The 24,617-nt window shown below is 38.2% G+C and overlaps 1 protein-coding gene across 1 annotated transcript in view; it reads right to left on the bottom strand.

Moving 5' to 3' along the window:
• Positions 1–24,617, bottom strand: part of LOC124158637 (TLC domain-containing protein 2-like) — an 83,815-nt gene that overhangs the window by 41,540 nt on the left and 17,658 nt on the right. Inside the window, exon 2 of the mRNA XM_046533827.1 lies at positions 3,933–4,015. Within this exon, the coding sequence (XP_046389783.1) occupies positions 3,933–4,015 (83 nt within the window). The remainder of the gene's footprint in view (positions 1–3,932; positions 4,016–24,617) is intronic.

Raw genomic sequence — 24,617 nt, 5'->3', positions numbered from 1 at the left:
AAATTGCGTATTGCTTGCACTTCCGATATTTGTTTCCATTAGTTTATGCGTGATTAGTATGGAAAAACATAACTAGCAACGTCAGTGTTATACATATCTGTATTCGGAAAGCAGAAATACACCTCAATGTCGGAGTAGAAACGAAAACTTTTGCAATGCAGAAATGAAACGTTAAGAAAATAACGTTGAGATAAATGTGTGAATGACACACATTTATTACGTTACAAACACCTACGTGCGAGCAATTAGTAACATATGTTTGCAACTCCTAAAGTGTTAGTCAAGGAAACAACAATCTGCTTCGCTACATTTAAATATTTCAAATATTGACAGCGTGTGGAAATATACGGCATATAGTTTACTAGAGGTGGTTAATGTAAAAAACAAAGCATAATTAACGTAACTTGTTTTACTTATTTATTGCTGATCATATCACAAATAGGACTACAACGCACACAACATTTCACTTCACATTTCACGAGCTGTCTTTATGACACTTATAATCCGTACATTCTGAATCAACTGGTTCAATGAAAATCTTGACTCACACTTAATTTAAAACACTTTAACGTGACTCTAGTAAACAATGATAATCAGTTTTCCAATCACTCTGCACACACCAAAAGAATTTGCACTCGTTGACTTTCGAAAGAATTCTTCACATCTCACTTCCCACTCATCACTAATGATTTAGAATCAGTTGATGTTATTTCACATTACCATTACGTGGACAATGAAATAAATATGCTGAAACAAATTTTTAAACCAGAAATTGTAACATCAACATACTTCCAATCTCACTCTCCACTATCACTCGTACCGTAACCAAAACAAAAACAACAGCGCAACGAAATACGCGAAATGTAAATACTGCCGAAAGCTCACGATAAAGTGACTAGAATAAGTAATATAATCAAACACAAATTATAAGCGTACAAACGAATGACAATTTATAAGCGTTTCCTGATTCCCTAAAGAACAACTGCTTCAAATATAAAACATATCCCCTTCGCAACAGCTAGTAGATACCTTTGATCGAAATGGTTAAACCAGTATGAAAGAAATAAATCATTTTGTCGAAGCTCATACACTCACAAATCACTTCACTTGTCGCTTCACTCTTTACTTCATCGTCTATATGCAATCAATTCACTTAGGGGCGCATTGAATGTACAAATTGTGTTCACTTACACTAGAGGCACAAGTTCACTGCAAGTCGTAGCTTTCTCGCAGCTACGAAAAACTTTCAATTCCTGTCAACAATTACACTACATACGTTGCCTGCCTTACTTGAAGAATGGATTCTCGTATTCCATTTTGGCACAAATGCATAAAAACTCTATAACAGTATACAAATAAAACCGGAGTTCGATCATCCACAACGGTCCGCCATATTTAGTAGCTCCCTTAAACAAGGCCGGAGGGCGACTAAGAACCAGCTACTAAGATAGTAGCATACTAGGCTTAGTAGCCCTTACTAAAGATCTATGAATACCAGTTTGCTAGTATGCTACTACTTAGAACGCTACTTAGGCGTTAGTAGCTTACTAAGGAAACTATGAATACGGCCGGTAGACTCTACAAGAATTCATCATCTTAAGTCATCCGAAGATTGGTTTAACGCAGCTCTCCCATCTGCAAGCCTATTCATATCGACGTTTTTATTCTCTTTCAAATCCTTAATAATCTGTCCAAGCAAGGACACATTCAATGCCCTCCTTTGCCTTTCTTCCCGATCACTTGTCCGTCGATGCTTGTTTTAATCAGAGCGTCTGCCACATTATGTGGCCGATAAAGCATTCCCGTCTTTGTCTTATGGTTTTTAGAAGACTTCTCTCATCTACAAAATATTCTTAGTACTTCCATATTAATTATTCGTTCGATCCATTTTATCTACATCATTCTTAGGTAGCATCACATTTAGAATGCGTCCACACTTGACTTCACTGCTACCGTCGACGTCCATACCTCTTCCCATAAAAAATATATGCTCCATACATAGCATCTATTGAATTGCTTCCTTATTTTTGAGTTTGTATAGTCAGCAGTGACCGGATTATTTTCTAGGAACCCTACCCTCTTCGCCTGAACTCTACTACTCACCATTTCTTTCTCGCTTGGTCCATCGGTGATTCTCAAAGTAATTAAAGATTGACTTATTTTTTGACTAATTTTATAAATAAATTTCAATCAGATTTATTACTGATTGAGACTCGTGGGTGCCTTCAACGAAAAGTTATTAAAAGCATGGAAAATTCCCCAATTGTACTCGGAGCCAGCGACAATGGAGTAGTTTACGTTGAAAGGTAGGCAGAAGACGACTTTCACATTCTGAGTCAAGGTCTCTCTATCTCCAGCAGCGAAGCCTCATTATCATCATTAGTCAACAATCCTAAGATTGGTTTGACGCAGCTTTCCATTCATCCCTCCTAGCCTTTTCATAGCTACGTACTTCTTCTCTTTCACATCCTTGATTACCCGTCCTATGTGACTCATTCGGGGCCATCCCTTACCCTACTACCTGTCCATCTACGATTGTTTTCATCAGGCCATCACGTCTCATTATGTGACCAACTAAGTTGTCCCGTCTTCTGCTTAAGATATATATATATATAAGACTTCTCTATACTCCCACTCTTCTTAGCACTTCCTCGATCCCTTTTATCTTCATCATTCTTCGGTAGCACCACATTTCGATTGTTTCCACTCCGGACTTCTATGCTGCTGTCAACGTCCAAGCCTCGCTTCCACAGAGAAACATGTTCCATATGTAGCACCTGATGAACTGCTTCCTTACCTCTATGCTTGTATTCACGGCTGGAAGAAAATTCATCTTTTTGAAGCCCTCTCCGCTTGCGCTTTTCTACCGACTATTTCTTTCTTGCTTCGTCCATCGTTGGTAATTCGGCTTTCCAGGTAAGAAAACTCTTTCATCTCTTCAAGCTTATGCTTCCCTAGGTTAATATTTGTCTTAACCTCCTCTCCTTTGATGTATACTAATATCTTCGTCTTCTTTTTGTTGATTTTCAACTAATATCTGGCCATTGTCCTTTCCATATTTGTTGAAGTCTCCTTAAAATCCTTCTCTGTCTCGGCTATGACAGCTAGTAATCGTCAGCAAATCGCAGCATACCATTTTTCTCTCCGTGGATATTGACACCCCAAGCTTTCTCCTTGAATTCATTGATGGCTTTCTCGAAATATCACAGTAAAAATTATGAGGGAAGTGCACACCCTTGTCTCACCCAGAGAAGTCCAGTAGCCAAATAGGTGCTTGGGTGCTGATGAGAGGGTTCATTGATCAAATCCCGGGTGAGGCCTTTCGAGCTTCCCAAAACAAAAATCTCCGAAGTGCGAGGTGGCCTTGGGTAAGGCCACCTGGCCTCTCTATTCAAATCTGTGGCTACGCGTGGTTTGAGCTCTATCCTTACCAATTCAAACTAATCTTAGGGTTGAATAAGTGCGAGCTTTAACCAGGGAGTCCGGCACCTTTAAGGATCAAAATGAATTATCATGAAGTGTAAGAATTTACCTTATAGCGATGAAATAATTTACAAATTTACATAATTACTTATTTTTATTCTACGAGTACCGTTCCCAGTGATTCAACCCTAAGGTTAGTTTTGATTGACGAGGGTAGAGATCACACCGGACTAAGCTGTACAGTAATGAACTTCACACATTCAGGGAGGAGCAGCGAGTTCCTCCCCAAGACCACCCCGCACTTCGAAGAATATTATTTTGGAAGGGTCTGAAGATTTAACCTGGGATTTGAATCTCGGAACCTTTGGTCAGCATCCCAGCGCTTCGGTCATGTAGTTCCTAACTGTCGATTCCAACAAGCATTTGTCCCGTGGTAGGACTAACCAATTTAAGAGGAAACAAGGCATCAAAAACCACAGAAAGAAAAACAGAAGAAGGTAGAAACTCACCTGTGGTGACGGAGCAGAGTACGTGCGAAGAGGTGGAATACTTGGAGATGAGATCTTCCCGCATCACAGGCGTCTGCCAGAAACTGCAGAGAGGAGGAGGGAGACAATGAAATAATGGAACCAGCAGACACACAGAACTCTACTTGACTATAAACATATTACACCAGACCTATTGTCCTTTAGCATAAAAATGAGCGTAACATCAAATTGCAATAGATCCATTACGATCAATATTATTTTTACAAAGAAGTCATGGTGCTAAAATACCATTCGCCTTTCGGAATTTAAAATACTTGTAGAGCATTGAATATATTGTTAAGCATTTTTACTTCGATAGGTGCGCATTTGCATTGTCTTAAAAAAAATCCAATAGAGGAAAACTTTCCAACCAGCAACTTTAATGGTTACATTTACAGGACTCAAGGCAACTTTAATGGTTACATTTACAGGACTCAAGTTCCATTATCGTTTCGATCATTCTCCAGTAAAAAAATTAACTTGGACCTTAACAAGGCTTATACGCGCTCAATAACATAGAGAGGAAATGGAACTCATTCAATGCTACTACACACAGACTTCATTTTGTGACACAAGCATTTATGCGAACTCTTCGCATCATCTATCTCGATAAATGAAGGAAAATATGCTCGCATGGATCAAGAATGACACTGAACTTTTGACAAAAACGACAGTTATTGCCAGTTTCTCAATGATTATAACTAATACTATTACTTCTGTTCATCTTTAATCTAACGAACTAGAAGATAGTGAGGAATTATCATGGATTCCGATTGAAATAGTTTATTCACGACCCCGGATTCAATTCATGTAGGCTATCTTCAAATTAAGAATCACCAACCAACAAACAGTAAATAATTTTTAACAGCAAAAACCAAAGGCAGCAGGGAGCAACAGTGGAAATAACAGCCGAGAAAAACAGAATAGCCATTGATTCGCAGGCCATGAAATAAAAATTTAGATCTTCTAAAACAATAAAATGCAGCATAGAGATGCCCCTCATTAGATAAAACTATCAGAATGCGCGTTCAAGACCCCAGAAGAACAAGTTTGGAGGCATATTACAAAATCACGTGTGGGTCGCATTTAAGAATTATAAATCAGTTAAGGACAGCTTTATCTTGCAGTTAGTCAGCTACGATATAATTCAGGTGACTCTGAGTGTACCCCACGGAAATATGATTAGATCTTATCGTTCATTCTGAATAAAAATAACATACCAAGCCAAAAGCAAGTTTTATGTCTCCCTTCCTTAACGACGCAGTTTTGTACAGAAATGATCACTACAGCTCACATGCACTGAAGAAATATCTAGCTGTTAAGAATGAACTTCACGAAGGAACTTTCTTGAGGAAAATTTGTAAAAGAAATCTTCGGAAAAGTCATCAATTGAGCTAAGGAAAAATGAAATCTATTTTCCGCGAAGGTGGATTGAAAGTATAATGATTTTACTTAACACGCGACGGCCTTATTTCAGAACATGACGATATCGACGGCGCACGAGAAAAATGTGACATCAGAAATAAATGGGAGGCTACGAGGAGAGCATTTAGAATCGCGAAAATTTAACATCGACATCGAGAGAACAATTTCAGGGGAATTCATGGATAAATGCATAAAAAATTTTGAACTCTTGGATTGGATGGAAAAATATAGGTCGAAGCTACAAAATATGTTAACAGAAAAACACAGGAAGAGACCATCGTATTTCACAAACATCAGAACAATATTGAGTATAAATTCAGTCTTACGAAACGAAAATACACAAGATAACGCTAACTCTTGAACGGTAGTTTTTCTCGCAATGGAAGAGGAAATACAAGTTGCGGTAGATAAAATGAAATCGCGGCTCCCGCCACAAAGATAGCAATTCCGTATTTTACGTTCATCCTCATTTCTCTTACTAAGGTACTTACGGCAATAACCTTTGCAGGGCGGTAGCCGCTTTCACCAATACTTGTATCAGCTATTAAAATTTATATTTTTTAAATAAAATACTATATTGGTGTGTTGCTCCTTACAAGATAACTTTCTGCAAAGGTAACTACCTAATGACTGAATTTATAGAGAAGATTCCTTGCGAATATTTAATTCAAACAAACACTCAATTCGTTTCACGAAAAGTTTCTCCTTAAACGAGCGTTTATCCTCCACCTAACTTTCTATAGACCACCAAGTAAGGCACGAACCCGTCCCTTATATTGACCATGGTATTGATTTCCGCAGTCGCACTGTTACGTAACGTGTTTCTTGAAAATGACCACTTTCTTCGAAAGTAATTCCAAAACATTCCACCAATAGACAGACCTCTCTTAAAGCTTTTTCGCCAGTTCAGTTCACTTCTTCGCTCTATTTGTAGTGTCTGTCTGATCTGCCCTCATTTTAACACAGTCTTATCTTTATAAATTGCTCTATCCTAATCATTTCATTTGCTCGAGGTGATCAAGGTTTCAATTTATCTTGTGCTCCAATTCAGCATCCGAAAGTTCGTTAAACTAGAAAATACTGCAAGACAAGATCGGGAGTAATTCAAATTTTAGCCCAAAAACAAAAGAGGGATCACATGACGGGTTTAAGCCACAGATCACCCACTATCATACATAAAAATGAAGGCAAATTCACGCTCAGATGTGACTAAAACTTTGATACAATTTTGTGATCACCCTTATGCTATTATTAAAATAATGAATGAATTGCCAACTTTTCACGAGTGTTTAAATTGTGGGCACGAGTTACATTTTGGTATGACGCATAGAAAGATTGCATTAAGCTCTAATTTTATCTACGGTTCAGCCTCGAATTTCGAAGGCCACGAAGCTATACGTCAGGTAAGCGGGTTTTCATAGCTTAAGCAGCTCAGTGTAACTATCCAAATTGAAGCCGTGGAGTGGACCACCTGTGGTGCTCTTTGAGTGATCTTTTTCTCCGCTTTAGAACTTTTTGGCTTCTCAGAAGCGCACCGCTTTCACCGAAACGGCTTCTCACTGCACTGCGTTAAGGCCTGGTTACACGGTACATGAGAATGTACAAGAAAATGTGAGAATGTCTGAATCTCAGAATGAACGCGAAAATGCACCGTGTAACCACGCAAAATGTAAGAATGTATGAATTTCTGAACGCCTGCTCTAATTTCGTTCAGACAATCATACAATTTGAACTCAGAGTCACCTGGTGGCAGACTACGAAAACGACACATTCATTTCATCTGCCTTGTATAGGCGACTTCTTTGTTTACGTACGGCCCCGATAGTTATTTGGACTTGATATGATCTTGCTTGAATGCTATGGGCATCGCAGTAATAAATATTGAATTTACCTTGCCAAAAGCCTCATATTTCTCGTACATTCCTGTAGCGTGCGCCGATTCACAGGAGAAGGATGGAGGGAAATCACGACACACTCGCTTTCAAGACTAAAATTCAACTGCATTTATTATGTCCTGTTTTTTATATCACAAGGCTTAAGGGCACGAGAAATTTTGAAAATGTGCTTTTATTATGGAACACTACTATCCAACAAAATTTTAACGATATCGGCGAAAGACACTTCGTGAATATTCCTTGTTAGGGGCTCCTTTCGACGAGAGGCCGGCCGCCCATTACATTCCTTATTTTTCTCCGTGGTTTAAACGTAATCAGTATTTATTCTAGTAAACAGCCACTTTCCTTATAATTTGATCCTACAATGGGTAGAATGATAGGTACATTTATAGAGTTGTTTACAAAGTGAAATAAGTAACTTGATAAAATCCTGCGGTAACCATGATTTAAGAGTGTACTTACGTTGAGGATATCCCGTTGACAATATAGATAATGTATTTGACTCCATTCTGTGAATCATAAACCACTTATTCCTCTTATTTTTGTCCTTTCGAACACAAGCAAAAAACTTCTCCGGCGAGTAAATAGAGGTACTAGAGGACGGAGCGCTTTATATGGTTTTATGGGATACACGATTTATATGGTTTTCACACGTTTTTCTATTGAAGGTCCATGCTACAATATACTTACTGCATTAAGCAAATGATGTAGGTGTGTAACGTAGATCACAATCTGCAATCAACTTATTTTAATTTAATCTTTCCAAAGCCCTCCAAACAATCGCCTTTATTTATTTCAACAACGCCTTGACAACCCAATATATTCACAATCCGAAGTTTGACGTTAAAGCAGCAATTATATTCGCCAAATTTGCGTTTGAGTCCCTAAATAGACAGTTTTTCTATCCACTTCCTCAGTCTGTCATCAGTGGATTCCAGGCCGTGATGTAACTCGCGCACGCTCCGTCACGTGTTTTCAAACAGTCGATGAAGGTTATTTTTAAAGACTCATATCTCAGCTATAAAACATTATTCATCCGCGAAATTTTCGGCAAGTACATTTGAGGTAATTATCTTATTATTCTAGTACTTTTAAAAAAGTTTCCATGTTCCCCATTGGTTTATATTTGAAGTTGAAATAATTTGTTGCGCATTAGAAAATGTACGAAAAAATGTCCGAAAAAATGTACCGTGTAACCACCTACTCGTGGATCTTGTCCATGAGAATGTACAAGAATCTGTTCAGAAAACCATTCAGAAAAATGTACAGATTCTTGTACATTCTAATGTACCGTGTAACCAGGCCTTTAGAATACTTAGAGCGGGTGAGCAGGCTGAGCCGTAGCGTAAAATATCTGCCAGCATTGCACAACGTGACTAGCACTTCGAGGGATTACCTAGCGTCCGGAAGATCCCGAATATGCACTACGGTTCCAAATGTTTTCCGACGTCTAGCTAGAATAACAAGAAAATAATGTATAAGTTGTCCTCTTTCAGAAATTGCAAATAATTATAGATTTAACATGCTAACACATTTTAAATTAAACATTGTTACGAGTTAAATGAACAAATTAATAAAAGGATTTGATTATTTTAAAGAATAACATGTGCAAGTCGAACTGTAATCGATATTTTACGATTCAAATAGAAACCGATATTTTTTGCTGAAAGCATTGTTGCTGGCTGGAAAAAAATTAATGAGAAAACTAATTTTTGGCTCTACTTTGGCTTTCATGTATTTATTTTCAATTTTGTCATTTTTTAAATCCCCTATGGTTTTTAAAGAGGATTTGATTATCCTAACCAATAAATACGCTACTCAAGGTAATATTTAATCGTTTCCTTTATGGGCTCACTTTCTGAGATGAACCTACGCCTGTTATCGACGGTAAATACAGTGGTGGTTACAAAGGTGAAGCGAAAAATAAAAATTGATGAGTACACATTATGGATTTTTCTTGTGCCGTTAAAATAAGAGACAACTGTATAAATTGTGCACAAGTACGATATCGTCTGATCTAGGACCCGAAATTTTTTCCCTTCAGTGAGGGTCGCATGGATCGCATTTTGATGAGTTAAAAAACCAGTACGTCGTAAGTTTAGGGATAAAATCTATGGAATTATAGTAATTACCGATAGGTGTTTAGGGTAAATAAAAATACAGAAGATAATTTTTCATCTTTTCCATTTTTATATTCTCATAAATCATCATAAGCAAATATTGTACCTTGTAGAGGAAACTACCTTTGGCCCGAAATAAATACAAAAGCTGGTGGACATTCGTTGAAATACAGAATCGCTCCAAAACCCGGGAATATAACTCCGCTCGGGGTTTACTGTAGAACGTATGTAATCCCTTAGAACCCTGCGGAACTTCGGAAAAACTTCGTTCTTAGCAGTCTTATAAAACGAAGTGCCAAATTGGAAACATAAAGGGCACCATAATAGAATTTCTACGGACCTACTCAATAATAATGTTTCAATATTTTACGTACTTCTTCCGAAGTGCCGAGGGAAGGAGGTATTAAGAAATGAGGGAATTGGATAGTAGGAGTGATTCGTACATTATGGCCGCTGCACTCTCTGCCTCTCAGATAGACTCGCCAACTAAGACTGGATGATTCAAAGCCATCACATGTCCTAAGTCTTTAGAATGAACCACATAGTATATTATGCGGACCTTACATAGCAACCACGAAATTCAGGGCTAGAAAAACCCAACAAAATTTCTTTTACAATACCATATTTATGTCAACACTTTTTTCGAATTTTTTTTCTAGTTCTGTTACAGTTTCTCAAAACATCAAAAACTTTTTGAAGAAAACCCTACCATCAGACATTTTGACGAAATCCCTTTTCTCACACTTTTTAAAGAATAACTCATTGTCAGTAAGTAAAAGGCGATTTTTCTATAACATATACTTCTGTATTCTGAACTGATTATCAAATTTTATCATAAATAATTCAATAATTACCGATTTAGGAGTAGGAGTATTTAAAGAATACCAACATATCCTATAAATAAAAACATAAAAGTGCTTCTATGTGACTAGGAATACGAACATCTGCATACTGCTCCGCAAGCCGCCTCATAAGAGTGTGGCTTAAGGTATAAAAGGATACCAGTCTCTAGACTGTGCGGGATAATAAAAAAATATGGGCACGTTGCGAAAGGTCGTACCTATATATTATTGACTATCGGGAAAGAATAAAACTTAGCTAGTTCCACTATAATTTATGCACTTGCGACTGGTTTCTACACAGTGTATCATCATCTTCTGGTAGGTATTCTGATACACTGTATCCCAACTAGCAAATTATTATGTTAGCGGTATTTAAAATTACGGCGTTGCCAATTCTCTGAAGGCAATCGGCGTAAAGTTGATCACTTTTCGTAAAATCCTTATTTCTCATCGTAGAACCTCGATCAAAATACGCAATTAATCGCTCAACCGTGAGGAATATGATTAAAGTATTTATTTACCTCTAAGTATTGGAATTAGTAAAGTAAAAAATACACTACTACAGGTCATATCGGTTGGGGTGGGCTCCTGCTGTGACGGCCGTCTTCTGAGGACCCGGATTATCTCTGGGAGCCCGAGGAAGGGTTGGAAAAGAGTCTGCGCTCGAACATTGCTTGGGTCCAATATACCTGGCTGGATCTTAGCCCCACTAAACTACCACTAACCTAGTTTTATTTTTTCTGATAGTCATAAGGATAATGAGGGATCTCCATCAAGTAACGCCTCAAACCATTGCATGTATAATTTAAAAACACTGCAGGAACCTGACCGGCAATCGGGAGATCCGGTTCGAATCCCGGCTAAGTCAAATATTTTCTCATGGGGAACTTCATCCTTTGGTGTATTTATGTATAATTTAATTGATACGTGTATAAACTCTTCTCGGGATACCGCGACGGTAAGACTAAGTAAGAGCGCTCTTAAACATAATTTTACCCGCGCGGTATCCCGAGAAGAGTTTACACATGTTGTTCGCCGGGAAAGTGTCAAAACTTAATTGATACGGTTGAATGGACGAAAAAAATCGAGTTCAATCAGCATTAGTTTGACCTATTCAAGCATTTAATAAATGCCTGTACTGCTCGGGGGGGGGGGAAACGAATTCCTAAACATGGACTGAACTACTACAGAATTTTTTGGAAGCAGCTCCTGACGAATGTTTCGGAAAAGAATGCGAAACACGCATAAGGAGAATAGCGGTTCGTAGCGGAGGAATCATTCGAGCGCGCATCGGCATGTCTACATGCACTTCGGATGAAGCTGTTATAAATGAGTCACGGTCGTGGCGCCAATCGGGGTGACGCCGCGGTCGTTAGCATTAATAGCTGCGCTCGAGTCCCATTCGGACATGGATCGATCAAAATCGAGAGGTAACAAGCACACACGCACGCACACAGAGTAAGGGGGAAGAGTTGACATGTGAGGGAGAGGGGGGGAGGGGAAATACGCCCAAACTATAGGGATGAGTCGATTCCACTTTTTTCGATTCCGATCCTTTCAAATCGAGTCCCAAATCCGATTCCCAACGAGTCTCATTCATACTAACATGTGAAATACTGATGGCACTGCTGTGATTAAAATTTAAGAATTAAATGGAATAAAATAACAAAGACAATTGAATGGCCCAAAAATTTTATTTATTAAAAATAGCGAATTTTTACAAAGGCGCTGTCAAAATCTCGCCGTTTAAAGCAGTGAATTACCACAACGCATAAATTCGAGATTGAATTAATAGCGAAAATTTTATTAATTTATGTTTAATTTTTTTTCACCATGTAAACTCGAAAATTTTCCGGTGATATAATTTGTTTACATGTAGTTAATTTCGGTTGATAATCTATGTCCACTTCACGTGGCATTAAATGACCGTTTTATGGGGTCATTTTCTCCGATGGCTACAGTAGTGGAAAGTCCGATCACTTTTTACATCACTCGGCACGTCCATTTTTTCCTCAAACCGAAGCAGGGACCTTTATTTCGGCCAATGAGGACGCACGATCGCAAATACCGCTTGTAACTCCGTTAAGCTTTTAATGGAATGAAATTTATTTAAACGACGGAAAAGGTGATGGAAAAAGGGAAGGCGGAATGACCGTGTGATTCGAAAAATGATTGGTCGAGAGATTACTTTTTTGATCTCGTAAAACCTATCGCTGAAGCTATCGCTCAGCAGGGCGGAAAAAATGGCCTTGTGATATAGGCTCTACCAAACCTATGATTTCTCACCAGTGATAATATTGATGATAGATAACAGCGATATAGAGGAATTGGATTCTGGTTTACGTAAGTTGAAAATATCAAGTCTGAAAAGAGCAATAGTACTTATCAGCAGCAACATCACATGAATAAAACTTACAAAAAATAGCGCGCAACAAAGAAATGGTTTCCACTCAAGGACCCAGATTTTTGAACAAATTAAGATATTTCGTAAAAACTTGCGATAAATATGGAAGATAACACGATCCAAGCAAAATTTTAAGTGATCATAATACCTTACTGCGCAATTTTACAGATCAATTCATCAATTCGCTCATGTAGGCTAGAAATGGTATACCTTGCCAAGCCAAAACATTTCTCCAGTGGTGGCGGTGACATGATTCATGAAATATGAATGCTAAGTATGAGTTATTTAAGTATACCGGGACTAGACACGGTGATAACTTTTTACGGAGTCACCCGCAATGCAAAAATAGTGCGAAAATCCACAGAGGAAAAAAATCATACACAGAGGAAATCGAGGGATCCGGGTTCGAATCCCGGTCAAGGCGAATGATTTTTCCTCTGTGGATTTTTCGCGCTAAGTAGGAGTATTTTTAGATCAGACACAACTGTAGTGCAATCAAAAATAATCTATTTGCTCGAAAACAATAAGGCCATCATAAGGTCGAGTAAATCGATACATCAAACAGTTGGAATACTACTGGAAAGGTAAAAAATAACGGACTCATGAAGGAGAAGATTGAATGTCTTAATCTTTGAGTCGATTTGCCACTTTCTCTCTGTCGGTTCTTATCATTGACAGAAGTGTGTTTAGGATTAGTTTGTACTTGAAAGAGAAGATACACGGATTAATCGAGCTACCATGAGCATGTCCCGTTTACAAAAAGGATATGAGGGACTGAATCGCAAAAAATAAATTGTCAAATGCATTTCTCTCTTTTCCGAAACTTATATCTCACTCATTAAGGAATTTTATATCAATTTTTTCGCAAATATTAAGGCTGGTCAAAAATTGCTTATGCCACCTAAAATTTTTGTCTACTATTCGTCGAACATCAGTTCTGCGCGCAGAACTAATGTTCGACGCTGATGCGCGCAATTACTTGAAGAGGCAAAGAGGAAATTCTAAAGAGGCAATTACTTGACGGAAGGAGAGAATGCCAGAATGCGTCTTCAGTACTACAGGGATACCTACTTTTATCGGTAGAATATTTTAATGATAATACCTAATGATGCCTGCGAATACGCGCATTTTGTAAAATACGTAAATATTTTCTAGAATTTCTTTATTCTATGAGTAATTAATAACAACTTTTGCAAAATATACCAAATAGAAAATAAAATCCGAAGATTCAAGTGCGATGAAGTGGGATTTTTCCACATTGAAATAAATACTTGAAATTTGCCACGATTATAATATTTATTCCCGGATGCCATATTCATATATATCATGGCTAATAAACCTGGAATTAAAAGTAAAGTGAAAGAGCAACGACAGCCAAAATGTACGCCAGAAATATTGAAAAAGGTAGTACATTGAAATCATTACTGATCACGCTATTTCGAATTTCTTGCTTCGGATCATCTGAAGAAGAAGACGGCATGACGCGTGAAAACGAGGTCGTATAAAAAAGTATGAAAAGCAAGTTTTCTCCTCTCTCCCTACTTACAAATGTCATTGATATCTAAACACTCTCTTCCCGGGTATACCATTAAACCATACTATAATTAGGCTTTAGTCTCTCCACTTCACCATCTTAATTCAAACCAATAATAAAAATACACCGCAATTATAATGCCATCATGCATTCCGTCGCTTAGTGAAGTCATATGCTCAGTTTTGGATATTCTTCGCCAACACGCATTACATTGTGACACATACTTTTCAATTACATACTAACCTAGGAAGGAAAACAGAAATATGAGTGAGGAAGGATATTCAGATCGAATCTGCACATTTATTTCAGCAATATTTTTCATGAGTACTCAACTGGTATATTAGCTCCATGATTACAATTCGATTTTGCATTCATACCTGCGAGGATGAGACAATAATCATTCGTAATTAAAGTTTTCTCGCGTCTTTCTCTCGATAAGTAAGCTCTCTCCCAACCTGGGTGCTGAGAATATTCTGTTTCCCAGAACATCTTAGAACCCGAAAGTCTTAATGCAAATGAATTTCAATATATACCGGACAGACACGTGGCAAGAAATTTGCTTCGGGGGGAGCATTGTTAGGACGCGGGTTGTCTTAACTGATTTTTTGTCAATTCGAACGCATCGGAAAGGCATAAATATTAATAAATAGGCGATACATTTCGATTAAATAATGGGAAACTAGAATTCATGGTTGGTTCCTGGCATAGATTACAAAATGCAGCAATACAGAAAAATGGAGTGTCGTAGAATACCATTTGGTGGTCTCTTCAGTAGATGCATCGCGAGTAGTCGCCACATGAGAAAAAATTTCGGGGGGCTGAAGACCCAAAAGCAACCCCTCGGTGTACGAGCCCACTACCGTGTATCTCACGAAAACGAAAACATTTGTTTGGCAACAAGAGATTCTTCAACAAGCTACGCAATACACGGACAGGAAGCGATGAATTTCTCCAAAAAGGTCCTCGATCTGACGCTCGCTGGCTGATCGCCAAGAGATCTACAAAAAGGGAGCGGAAAGGTTACAGGATTGGAATGGGAGGAAAATGGGATTTGGAAAAACAGATCAAGGCGGTGTCGTCACTGCAAGACACCCTAATTGCCCTGGCGAATTCGCATTCAATGATCACTTCGACTTGGTAGCCCGACTCATGAACAAGAATGAGATTTTTACGAATAAAAATATTTCACGAATAAATTAAATATTATCTTTGATTACATTATGATACTCCGTTTTTAATAAAAATGGTAACATTTAGGTAAACATTTTAAGTAAAACAACAAATTCCAAAATTCATTGCACGAAGTAAACAAAGACGAATTTCCTTCCCGTAGAGGCCGGATAACTTGAAACGTTGCCTTTCGCAGCGAGTTTCATTGGAATCCAAGTTTCGGGTTATGAAGCTCCATCTTCAAACCATCTGCATCTTTAAATAGATGTTCGGTAAAATAATTACAGTCTCAACAATCAGGCATTTATCCGAAGTCCACAGTTCGCGGTGTAATTTTACAATTAAAACTCGATCAGAAACTTAACCACCTTGTCATAAAAAGAAGAGGAGGATACACTATATTTAGGGTATACGTGGAACAAAAGTCGGGAGTGGAATAAACACCAGTTGTCATGGGAAGTCGGGATTTCCAAGCGAAACCGAATCTGCTGTTCCGATGAATATGCAGTCCAACGGTTAGAAGAAAAGGCTTTTGTTACATCGATAATTTCCATACTTAGGCAGTCGTGTCAAATAAAATTTTCAAATTAGCATAATATTGCGAGAATTTTTTTCTTACGCAAAGATAGAACCAGCAACGCAATAGCTCGCAACCGTGAGAATTAGGGTGGAGTGGCGCCCATTGTGATTGAACAAGGAAATGAAGAATAATTGGCGCACAATGTAGACCACCACGTGTGGAAATAATAGCGATATTCCGCATTAAAAGAATCGAAAATACATGGCGATTAAAAACATTTAGAAAAAAACAGCTCATTCCAAAAAGGGAGGAGGAACGAGAACAGGTTGTAGATCTATGTGCTTTCAAACAATCATTCATGCGCATTTTTCTCCAGTTTTTACGCACACGATATAACTAGTGAAGTTATAACAACAACAGGTACCACTTAGGTTTCATTGACCTATTTCGTTTGGTATTAGATAGTGCTCACCCCGGATGTATCCATAGGTCAACGCGGTGGACGTTACGGTGTGCTCAAATATTTGAAAAAAATGTTAACCTATTCAAACCTTGAAAAATTCATAATCTCCGTATCTTTATTTGCTTTTTAGTCTAAATGAATATCATCTATGGTGACAATTTTCTCTAATAATACGAGCGAAAACGTCGCAAACTGGCATTCTCGAATCTAACTCCTTGAAGCGCTTAAAACATCTAGAACTCTGCAGTTGATTTCGTCCACTAACGAGCTTTTCTCCCTCGATTACTTCTCAGAACCTTGACACAAAATTTCAACGAGGAAGATGCAAAACAACAGAGAAAGTTTGAACTTTAGCGGAGAAGGGTTATTTTTGCTGCACTATGCTAGTGGAGAAAATACTGAGAAGGAGAAAGTTCGCTTAGGAAGAGATCGAGGCGACGGTCAGATGAAAGTCGGTCGCCGTTAAGCCGAGGAAAGTTCCGCCACAGAGCTGAGGAAGAGGATAAGTGAGGACTCGCCGATTTTTATGACGGAAGGGAAAGATTTCACGAAATTAGAGAGATTGATTTGGAGTCGCCATTTGTCCAGAATGGGGTCTTCCGCTCGGACCCGAAACCGCAATTCATTAAAAGAATTAAGCTAATTGTCCATTGGAAACTAAAAGTCTCGTGAGTGAGACTTGAGAGTGGAAATGGGAGAGAGACCATTTCGGATAAAACGTGCGATAAGTCTCGGAGACTACGATTGTAACTGGTGAAAATGCATACTTCCCATCTCTCGAGACAAAGTAACATAAGTCGAAACAATTTTTTTCTTCCTACGCTGCTCTAAACGCTAGTTTACACGGTACAATAACTCGAAAGAATTAATGTCTAAATGTATGAACACGTGAATGAACACGAAAACGCACCGTGAAACCACACAACTTGTGCGAATGCCTGTACAGAAAATAGAACATGTTATAATTTGGTTCATGCATTCGTAAATTTTCCGTTCCGAACCCCACAAATATCGTTCATGAAAATAGACATTAACTCGCACGTGTTAAAGTATCGTGTAAACAGGCCATAAGATCTCAGAGTAGTGATATTTTCTGTTATTTTCCTTCAGTGGACACATTGTTGAGATCAATCTCAGAGACTCGATTCGCGGAGACCTCTCGTAGGCTGATACTAGTCTTCTATTGACACAGTTCTGAGATTAATCTCGAGATAAATTTTCGAGATTTGGTCATCAATAGACACATTTTGTCAAATGGACGGTCAAGACGAGTGAAGGGGGTTTCACACCAAGGTAATGTAAAACAATGAGGTAGAAGTCACTTCTGACCAAAACTTCACCTAAAACCAGGGCAATAGCTGCCATACAGAAATTAGTAAGTTCATACAACGAAAGACCAATAAAAAGAATCTATAGGAAAAGAAAGATTTCTCATGACAGGCCTATCGCTGTAAGTCATTTAAGTGAACAGCTTGTGGTTGATAAATATTAAGAACTTCTTAAGGATGAATAAAAACAACTTCAGATTCATACCGAACAAAGTTGAACGACTGAATGAATGATTTATTGATACTCTGAGAAACTTATAAGGGCAAAAATCATATGTACGGATAACATTACGCTCAAAATACAATTGAGGGGGATTATGCATTCCAAAACTTGGATGCTAAACATCAGGAAGGAATTTAGGTACTGGTCAATACGGGCTTCGGGAATGTGGAAAAGGTCTGCCCGGGTTCCTCTTATTGAAACAGTAGTTCTGAAGGTGAATAGGTTGTAGAGATATTGAGGCATGACTATGAAAGAGGGAAAACAGAAAAGACCTCAGGAAATTGTTTCTTCGGGAGCCAAGAGGCAGCCACTTCAAGGCAACAAAGTACTCAGAAACATGATCAACTCTGCGAAGATCGAATATAAATCTAATGCAGCGTTAATTAATCGCTGACACGTATTTCTAGAACATTTGTTAAATCGTTATACACTAGTATAAAATAATCCAAAATTGGAAAAAAATCGATGAGGCTACAAGTGAAATTTTTGTATCGACAGGTAATTTTTTGAAGCATCAATAAATAGAGAATTTTATTTCCCTTATTTCACATTTCCAATACACGCTGGTACCATTTTAAGTTAGTGGAAATAATGATTCCAAAATGTCAATTTTTTTAACATTTAACAATGCACGTGTGAACACGAATAGGCGGAGGACTCTGGCAAAGACTCCACCTAAGAATTTTCAGCCTTGACAGAATATATTCATACTAATATACTATTTTTTTAAACTAATATCAGGTATTACATTTATTCTTTCAGTGCCAAGGGCGTATTTCAGATGGACGATGTTCCGCAATACATACTTTTATAGAATGCTTCGCCTAGTGATGGAAATAAATCTTCCTCAATCAACGATTATCTCGCAAGTTTAAAACAATAGAAACTCGAAAGTTTCCGACAATATTTCATGACTTGGTGACGTTATTAGTTTCGTTACATAAACACTTTTAAAGATACAAGCTAATTGAAGGCATGGCATGGCTCACAAGAATGTTAACTCCTATGAAAGGCGCGAAAACGATGCTAAATAGCTTGAGAGTGCCTGAGAAGCCATGACCAGCTAGAAAGGAGCGCGTGACGTCATCGACTTATCCGGTTAAGGGTTAAGACCGTCCATTATTCGCCGCGAATAGCTCGAAAAGTAGGCGAATGGTAGAAAAACGAACGTATTTGTTTCCTTTCCTACTCAATTTCTAAACAGGGAAGGATAAAAAAGTTGATGAGAAACATTAGATCAACGTGGTCTCAGGAGACATTTCGATCGGCCCAGAGTAACTATTTCTGAGCCGCTGGCATAAGGATGGAATTTTTTCACGAGGAGTGGATGTCCTCAATAAATACATTCAAAAGAAGGGGACTCAGGACAGAAAACGTCCACAAAGAGGAAAGCACGAAGAGAAGCTAGTGATGAAGCCTTGAAACAAAAGAAGCGACTGTCAAGAAATAATATAAAGTTTTTTCGGGAGACGCTGCCATGAAGAGGTTACGACGATGATGCCGTCTCGGCGAACCTAGACGAATACTTGGCCGATACCCAAAAATAGTGCGGTGGAGACTTTTTTAGGTGCAGCATGAAGTGATAAATTAGGTGAGACGGTCGACTTGATGGGCGGATGAGACAGTGTAGGCAAAGCTGAAATGGTGACGTGGCGACAGAGGGTTTGGGACTGAGGGCAAAAGACAGTTGCCCCCAAGACTTGGGCTAAAATTAACGTTTGAGGTGAGCTGCAATTTCCTTGGAGGAGAAATTTAGGGAGAAAAAAATAATGCTCAAAGTACATGAAAAATGAAGAACCCTGACATCGATCAAGTATCCTGTTGATGACATGATGGGCTGGTTGGTTGGAGAATAATACAAAGAATAAAAGTACCACAGTATATTACAAGGAGAAGAAACACGATTCCACAAAGGCAGCGACTCTAGAGTTTCGCACATCCAAGTTAATAAAAGCTCGTAAGTTCAGATCGAGTAAGAATGAAATAAAAATAAAAAGCAAAGAATAATATTTTTAAAGTGCCGCCTTTAAACATTAAAAAAAAATATTTTTCTTCTTTTGAAGGCATTAAGGGCTATTTTTCCTTCGACAAAAGTCAAGAGTAAGGGTGCGTTATTTATATAATTTGGATTGTACTTCCCCTGGTACATGTTAATTGGACATCAATCGAAAACCCTGCCGGAAAATTCAATAGAAATTCCTTAAAACTTTTTCTCGATAATTACTTCAACTTTGGAACACAATTCCTTGAAAGACGAGTTTGAAACACTTTTTCAAGGAATTTCGACAGAATTCCTTTCAGGTTCTGTAGTAGTTATACGGAATTCCATAGCAGTTTCAGTAGAGTTCTACAGAATTTCTCAGCAGTTTCTGTGGTGTTCTCCAAAATTAATTTCGTTCTGTTGAAATTCCTTGTCATAATTTTCAAGCTGCACGGTTTTGAAAAACAGATTTCAACAGATATGTAAACAATGTCGTTTGAAATTAAGCGCTGTATAAGGATAAATATTTTTTTAAGTAAACGAAGGAAAAAAGACATCGATGAGAATCAAACGCATGCCCTATGGATTCAGCACTATCTGCTCATCCCACTACACCATCACATGACCATATGCAACAGATGGAACTATAATGGAGACAACTACCATTAGCGTTAGCATAGCGTGCCTTCGCCGAACTTCTGAGTCGTCTCTCTTGACCTCACTTAATTTAGAGCAAGGCATTAATAACTACAGAAGTTTATAGTCTCGCAGAAATCGCATTTGGTGAGGAAAGTATTAGACGAGTCGTGAATTACAGTTGAACCCGTTTAATGGGTCCACCGGTTACTTGGGGCAGCCGCTTGATTGGGGCAGATCTTGAAGAACAGAACCCAATAGAGGAATATACCACAGTATTCTCCGCTTAATTGGGACAGCATGCCGCTTTATTGGGCCATGAGTTGGCGACATAGACTCTATACTCGCGACAAAATTATTTTTTTTTGTTTTCTGAATACTATTTTTTTATTTTCCTCCTTTGCTTTACTCTTATTTTTCACAAATGTTCCTATTCTTGCCCTATTTTGAAAGCTCTTGTTGATATATTATCCGCAAGAGGATAGGACTTTTCCTTAATAGGACTTAGTAAAAGACATTCATTCAGCGTCGCCCCAGGCTGTGAAAAATATTTTTTAACTATGTTGTTATAATTCTTAAAAATCATAATAAATTAACTAAACTCACTGATTTATTAATCAAATTAATAGTTTAATAAACTTATGTTGCATTATGAAAATTATTTAGTCTTCTTTCTATCATTTGAACGTTTGTTTATGCCCATATACAGGATAGTTCGCCTAATTGGGGCAGCCGCTTCATTGGGGCAGAGTGCACAAGTCCCGATATGTCCCAATTAACCGGAATCTACTGGTTTACGAGGAGCCTCCTCTTCGCTCGAGAACCTTGCAAGGAAAATGTATCTAATTAAGAGCCAAAAAGTAAAAAAGTACAAGATTTTAACATTCATGGTACAGTATCAGTCAGCAAGGCCTTTACAGAATTTTATTTCTACGCACATGAACCCGTACTCTGTAAGAAACCTAAGAAGAGGAACTCCGAATACAATTTTCTTCGGAACAGATAGTACGGAAACAGTCAACGAGGGCGTCCATTTTTATTCTACAGATATAAATTCAACAGATCTAAACGGAACGTGATCCAAATTGCCTTATGGTTCCTTAAAATAGAAACGCGTTCCACCGTACCGACGACGTTTGCCGTAGAATTGCTGACGTTTTTTAAATGTTTTCCACAGAAATTTCTATCACGGATGTACAGGCCAGGAAGCCGATTTACACGGTAGGGAAATTATTTTTCTTTTTTCGATCGAGGAGTTGACAAGGAAAAGGAAATGTGGAGGGCATTATTTGGAGAGGAGATTTAGGTTTTTCGATTTTCAGCGGAAACTGTACCGTTATTGAGGGATGAAACGCAAGATCAATACTAGCAGCGTTGAGACAGAAAAAATAAAGGGGAGGGAACCAGAAGGCATGACATTTTTCCTCAATTATCAAGAGGGAGGCCAGGTGGAATTGGATATTGAAGAACGATTTCGATGGAGGGAAGAACTGCTGTAATTGGGGGAATAAATGAGAGGATAAAACGAACGTCTCGAAGGAAGCGATTATTTCGTGAGGGAGATGTCATGGGTATCGCATGTATCAGCATCATTATTATTTACTCGGAAATTTGGCTGTTTAGAGATCAGTGAAGAATTTTACAAAATTAACCATCTCAGACGTTAAGGAAGTTTGTCGTCACGATAAAATAAAAACAAGTCAAAACCTTAGTACAAGGCAAGGCACAATTTTTTATTGATTCGATCGATTTCATTCGTTAGTTCGTCTTATGGTAATTATTTTCTTCCTACTGAAGATTGTATTACAGATGAAACTGCTCATACCAACCGAAAATTGTCTTATTGATTTTACAAAGTTTTTGACTTTTTTTAAAAATTTTATCATAAACAATTTTACCTCTGAACTACTGTCCTGCACTGAAACGCAGGGGAAGATGACGGGGTGATTTTTGTCAACATAATAGAGGAAGAAGACAGGCTGTGGATAATGAAGGGAGCAATTATTACTGGATCAGTGATGACTGGTAGGCGGAATTAAGCGGAACGCATTGTCCGCGGTTGTCAGCGGGGTATTACTTAACAAGAGTCACGGACTTCGCGTCGCCAAAGAATAGCTCAAAAACAAACATTTAACGCGTGGTTAGTATGAAAAAATACATAAATAACAACCACCGATGTTAAAAAGCAAAAATAAGAGTAAACATTATTGGTGCACATTAATGCTGGCGTACAAGAAATACTCTTTTACACCAAGCAAATTAAAGAAATTTCTGAACCATTCGTAGGATTATTTACGAGTAACTAACGTGATAAAAATCAAATATATAAATGATTTGCTAATACCTCAAAACCAGTATGACGAGGCGCCAAAGATTTATTTTTATCTTGAGCCATAACCACACAACCATGAACGAAACTAAAATAAAACCTTAAAACGAAAGGATTAGGAACTTTTCGTGATTTTTCACACTTGACTTTCTTCATCTCGAAAGACAACGAATGATTATCACGTCATTTTCAAGAGGGTAATATCGAGAAGCCTTTGTTCACTCGTGGGTGTAAAAGAGGAGCGGGGTCACTTCTACTGCGGGAAGGAAAGCGAACTTAGGATTACAGCAAAAGGTCAAGATCAAAGAGAAAAGTTTGAATATTCGGAAAATGCATTCGCAAATCTGAAAATTGCGATTTTAATGACACAATCAGCAGTAGTCATTTTCCACACTTTTTTTATTTGCACAACCGGTTTTGATGTTTTCACATCATTATCAAGAACTGTCTTCTACGAAGCATTATGTCGGAGACAGCTCTTGATAAAGACGTGAAAACATTGAAACCGGTTGAGCAAATCAAAAAGTGTGGAAAATTACTACTGCTGTTTGTATCATTACTAGCGGTGAATTTCCACAAAGCGAAATCGTTGACAATCAACCAAATTGCGATCGGCTCTTATGTAAGTCAATTCATACCTATTGATCCAAGGTAGATTCTCGACCATTAAAAAAGAAAATATTTTTTGAGAGTAAATAGCCACGTGTTTCAACATCTCTAACCTAGTTCTCTTCTACTTTTATTTTCTATGATAACGATATCGCGAAACTTTTTCAACGTCGACACAAAGCATTGTGCGTGTTAGTAAGCTTTGGTGTATTCGTCTTTTTCCTCAGCTATGGTACGCTTTGTATGAATACAATAAAATTTATTATGCAATACACATTTAGGGGAGCAATATCGTAAAGACAGTAACTTCGAATGACTTTCGCTTTCAAACTTCACTGCTACAAATATCGCTTAAGTTTAGAGTTGAAAGTTTAACGTTGTTAACGAGACAAAAAGGTTTGACCACTTGCTATTATTTTATTTACGACACGATTAAGTCAAAATTGGAATTTGTAGACCATTACATCTTTTCTTTTCCCCCAAAATAGAGAGACAATTAGTTCTCTATTTCCAGATCATACTTCATAAAGGAGTTTTACTATATACAGGCATCATGGATCAAAATGTCAAACAAACTCCGAGCAATATAAATCCTGTCTACGCAACACCGATGGATGTGGAGTTCTCCGCTGGAGTTGTGTTTCCTATTTCGCTTTCCACGAGGTTACGTTGAGGCGTTAATTGGGCGCGGTGGCGCAGCGGTTGTCGGACGGGAAATACGTATATTAGCCCTATGCGATTGCAAACTATCAGCCACAGTTGCAGCAACATCATGCAGCGGCCTACTACCGTGACTGGCAACCCCAGGGGCGCTCTGTCAAGGTCGGCTGGTCGGCGATCGCCCAGGGCCCCGAGATTTGCCACAGCCACCACTTTCTCTAGGTGGCTATGGGGGGCACAAGGATACCTCGTAATACAAAACGCAACTATAATGGGACCGTCTCAAAAACCTTGCATATTTTTTAAGGGTCTGTGGGGAGGCAGGTGCCCCCGTGCCCGCCCCCCCTAGAAGCGCCCCCTACAACGCTCGCGTCTAATGTGAAGCGTACATGAAAGGTGTGATAAAAAAAGAATGATTACTGTGCTGTAAGCGTAAAAAGATCAAATGAAAAATATATAAAATGAAGTTATCAGAAGATAAAAAAAGAACCTGATGCTTTTTTGGAGCGCAATTTTATTATAGATTAA

The sequence above is a fragment of the Ischnura elegans genome, chromosome 5, assembly GCF_921293095.1.
Source record: "Ischnura elegans chromosome 5, ioIscEleg1.1, whole genome shotgun sequence".
NCBI classification, from domain to species: Eukaryota; Metazoa; Arthropoda; class Insecta; order Odonata; family Coenagrionidae; genus Ischnura; species Ischnura elegans.
Note: the sequence above shows the minus strand (reverse complement) of the source record. Positions and strands in the feature narration are given on the sequence as shown.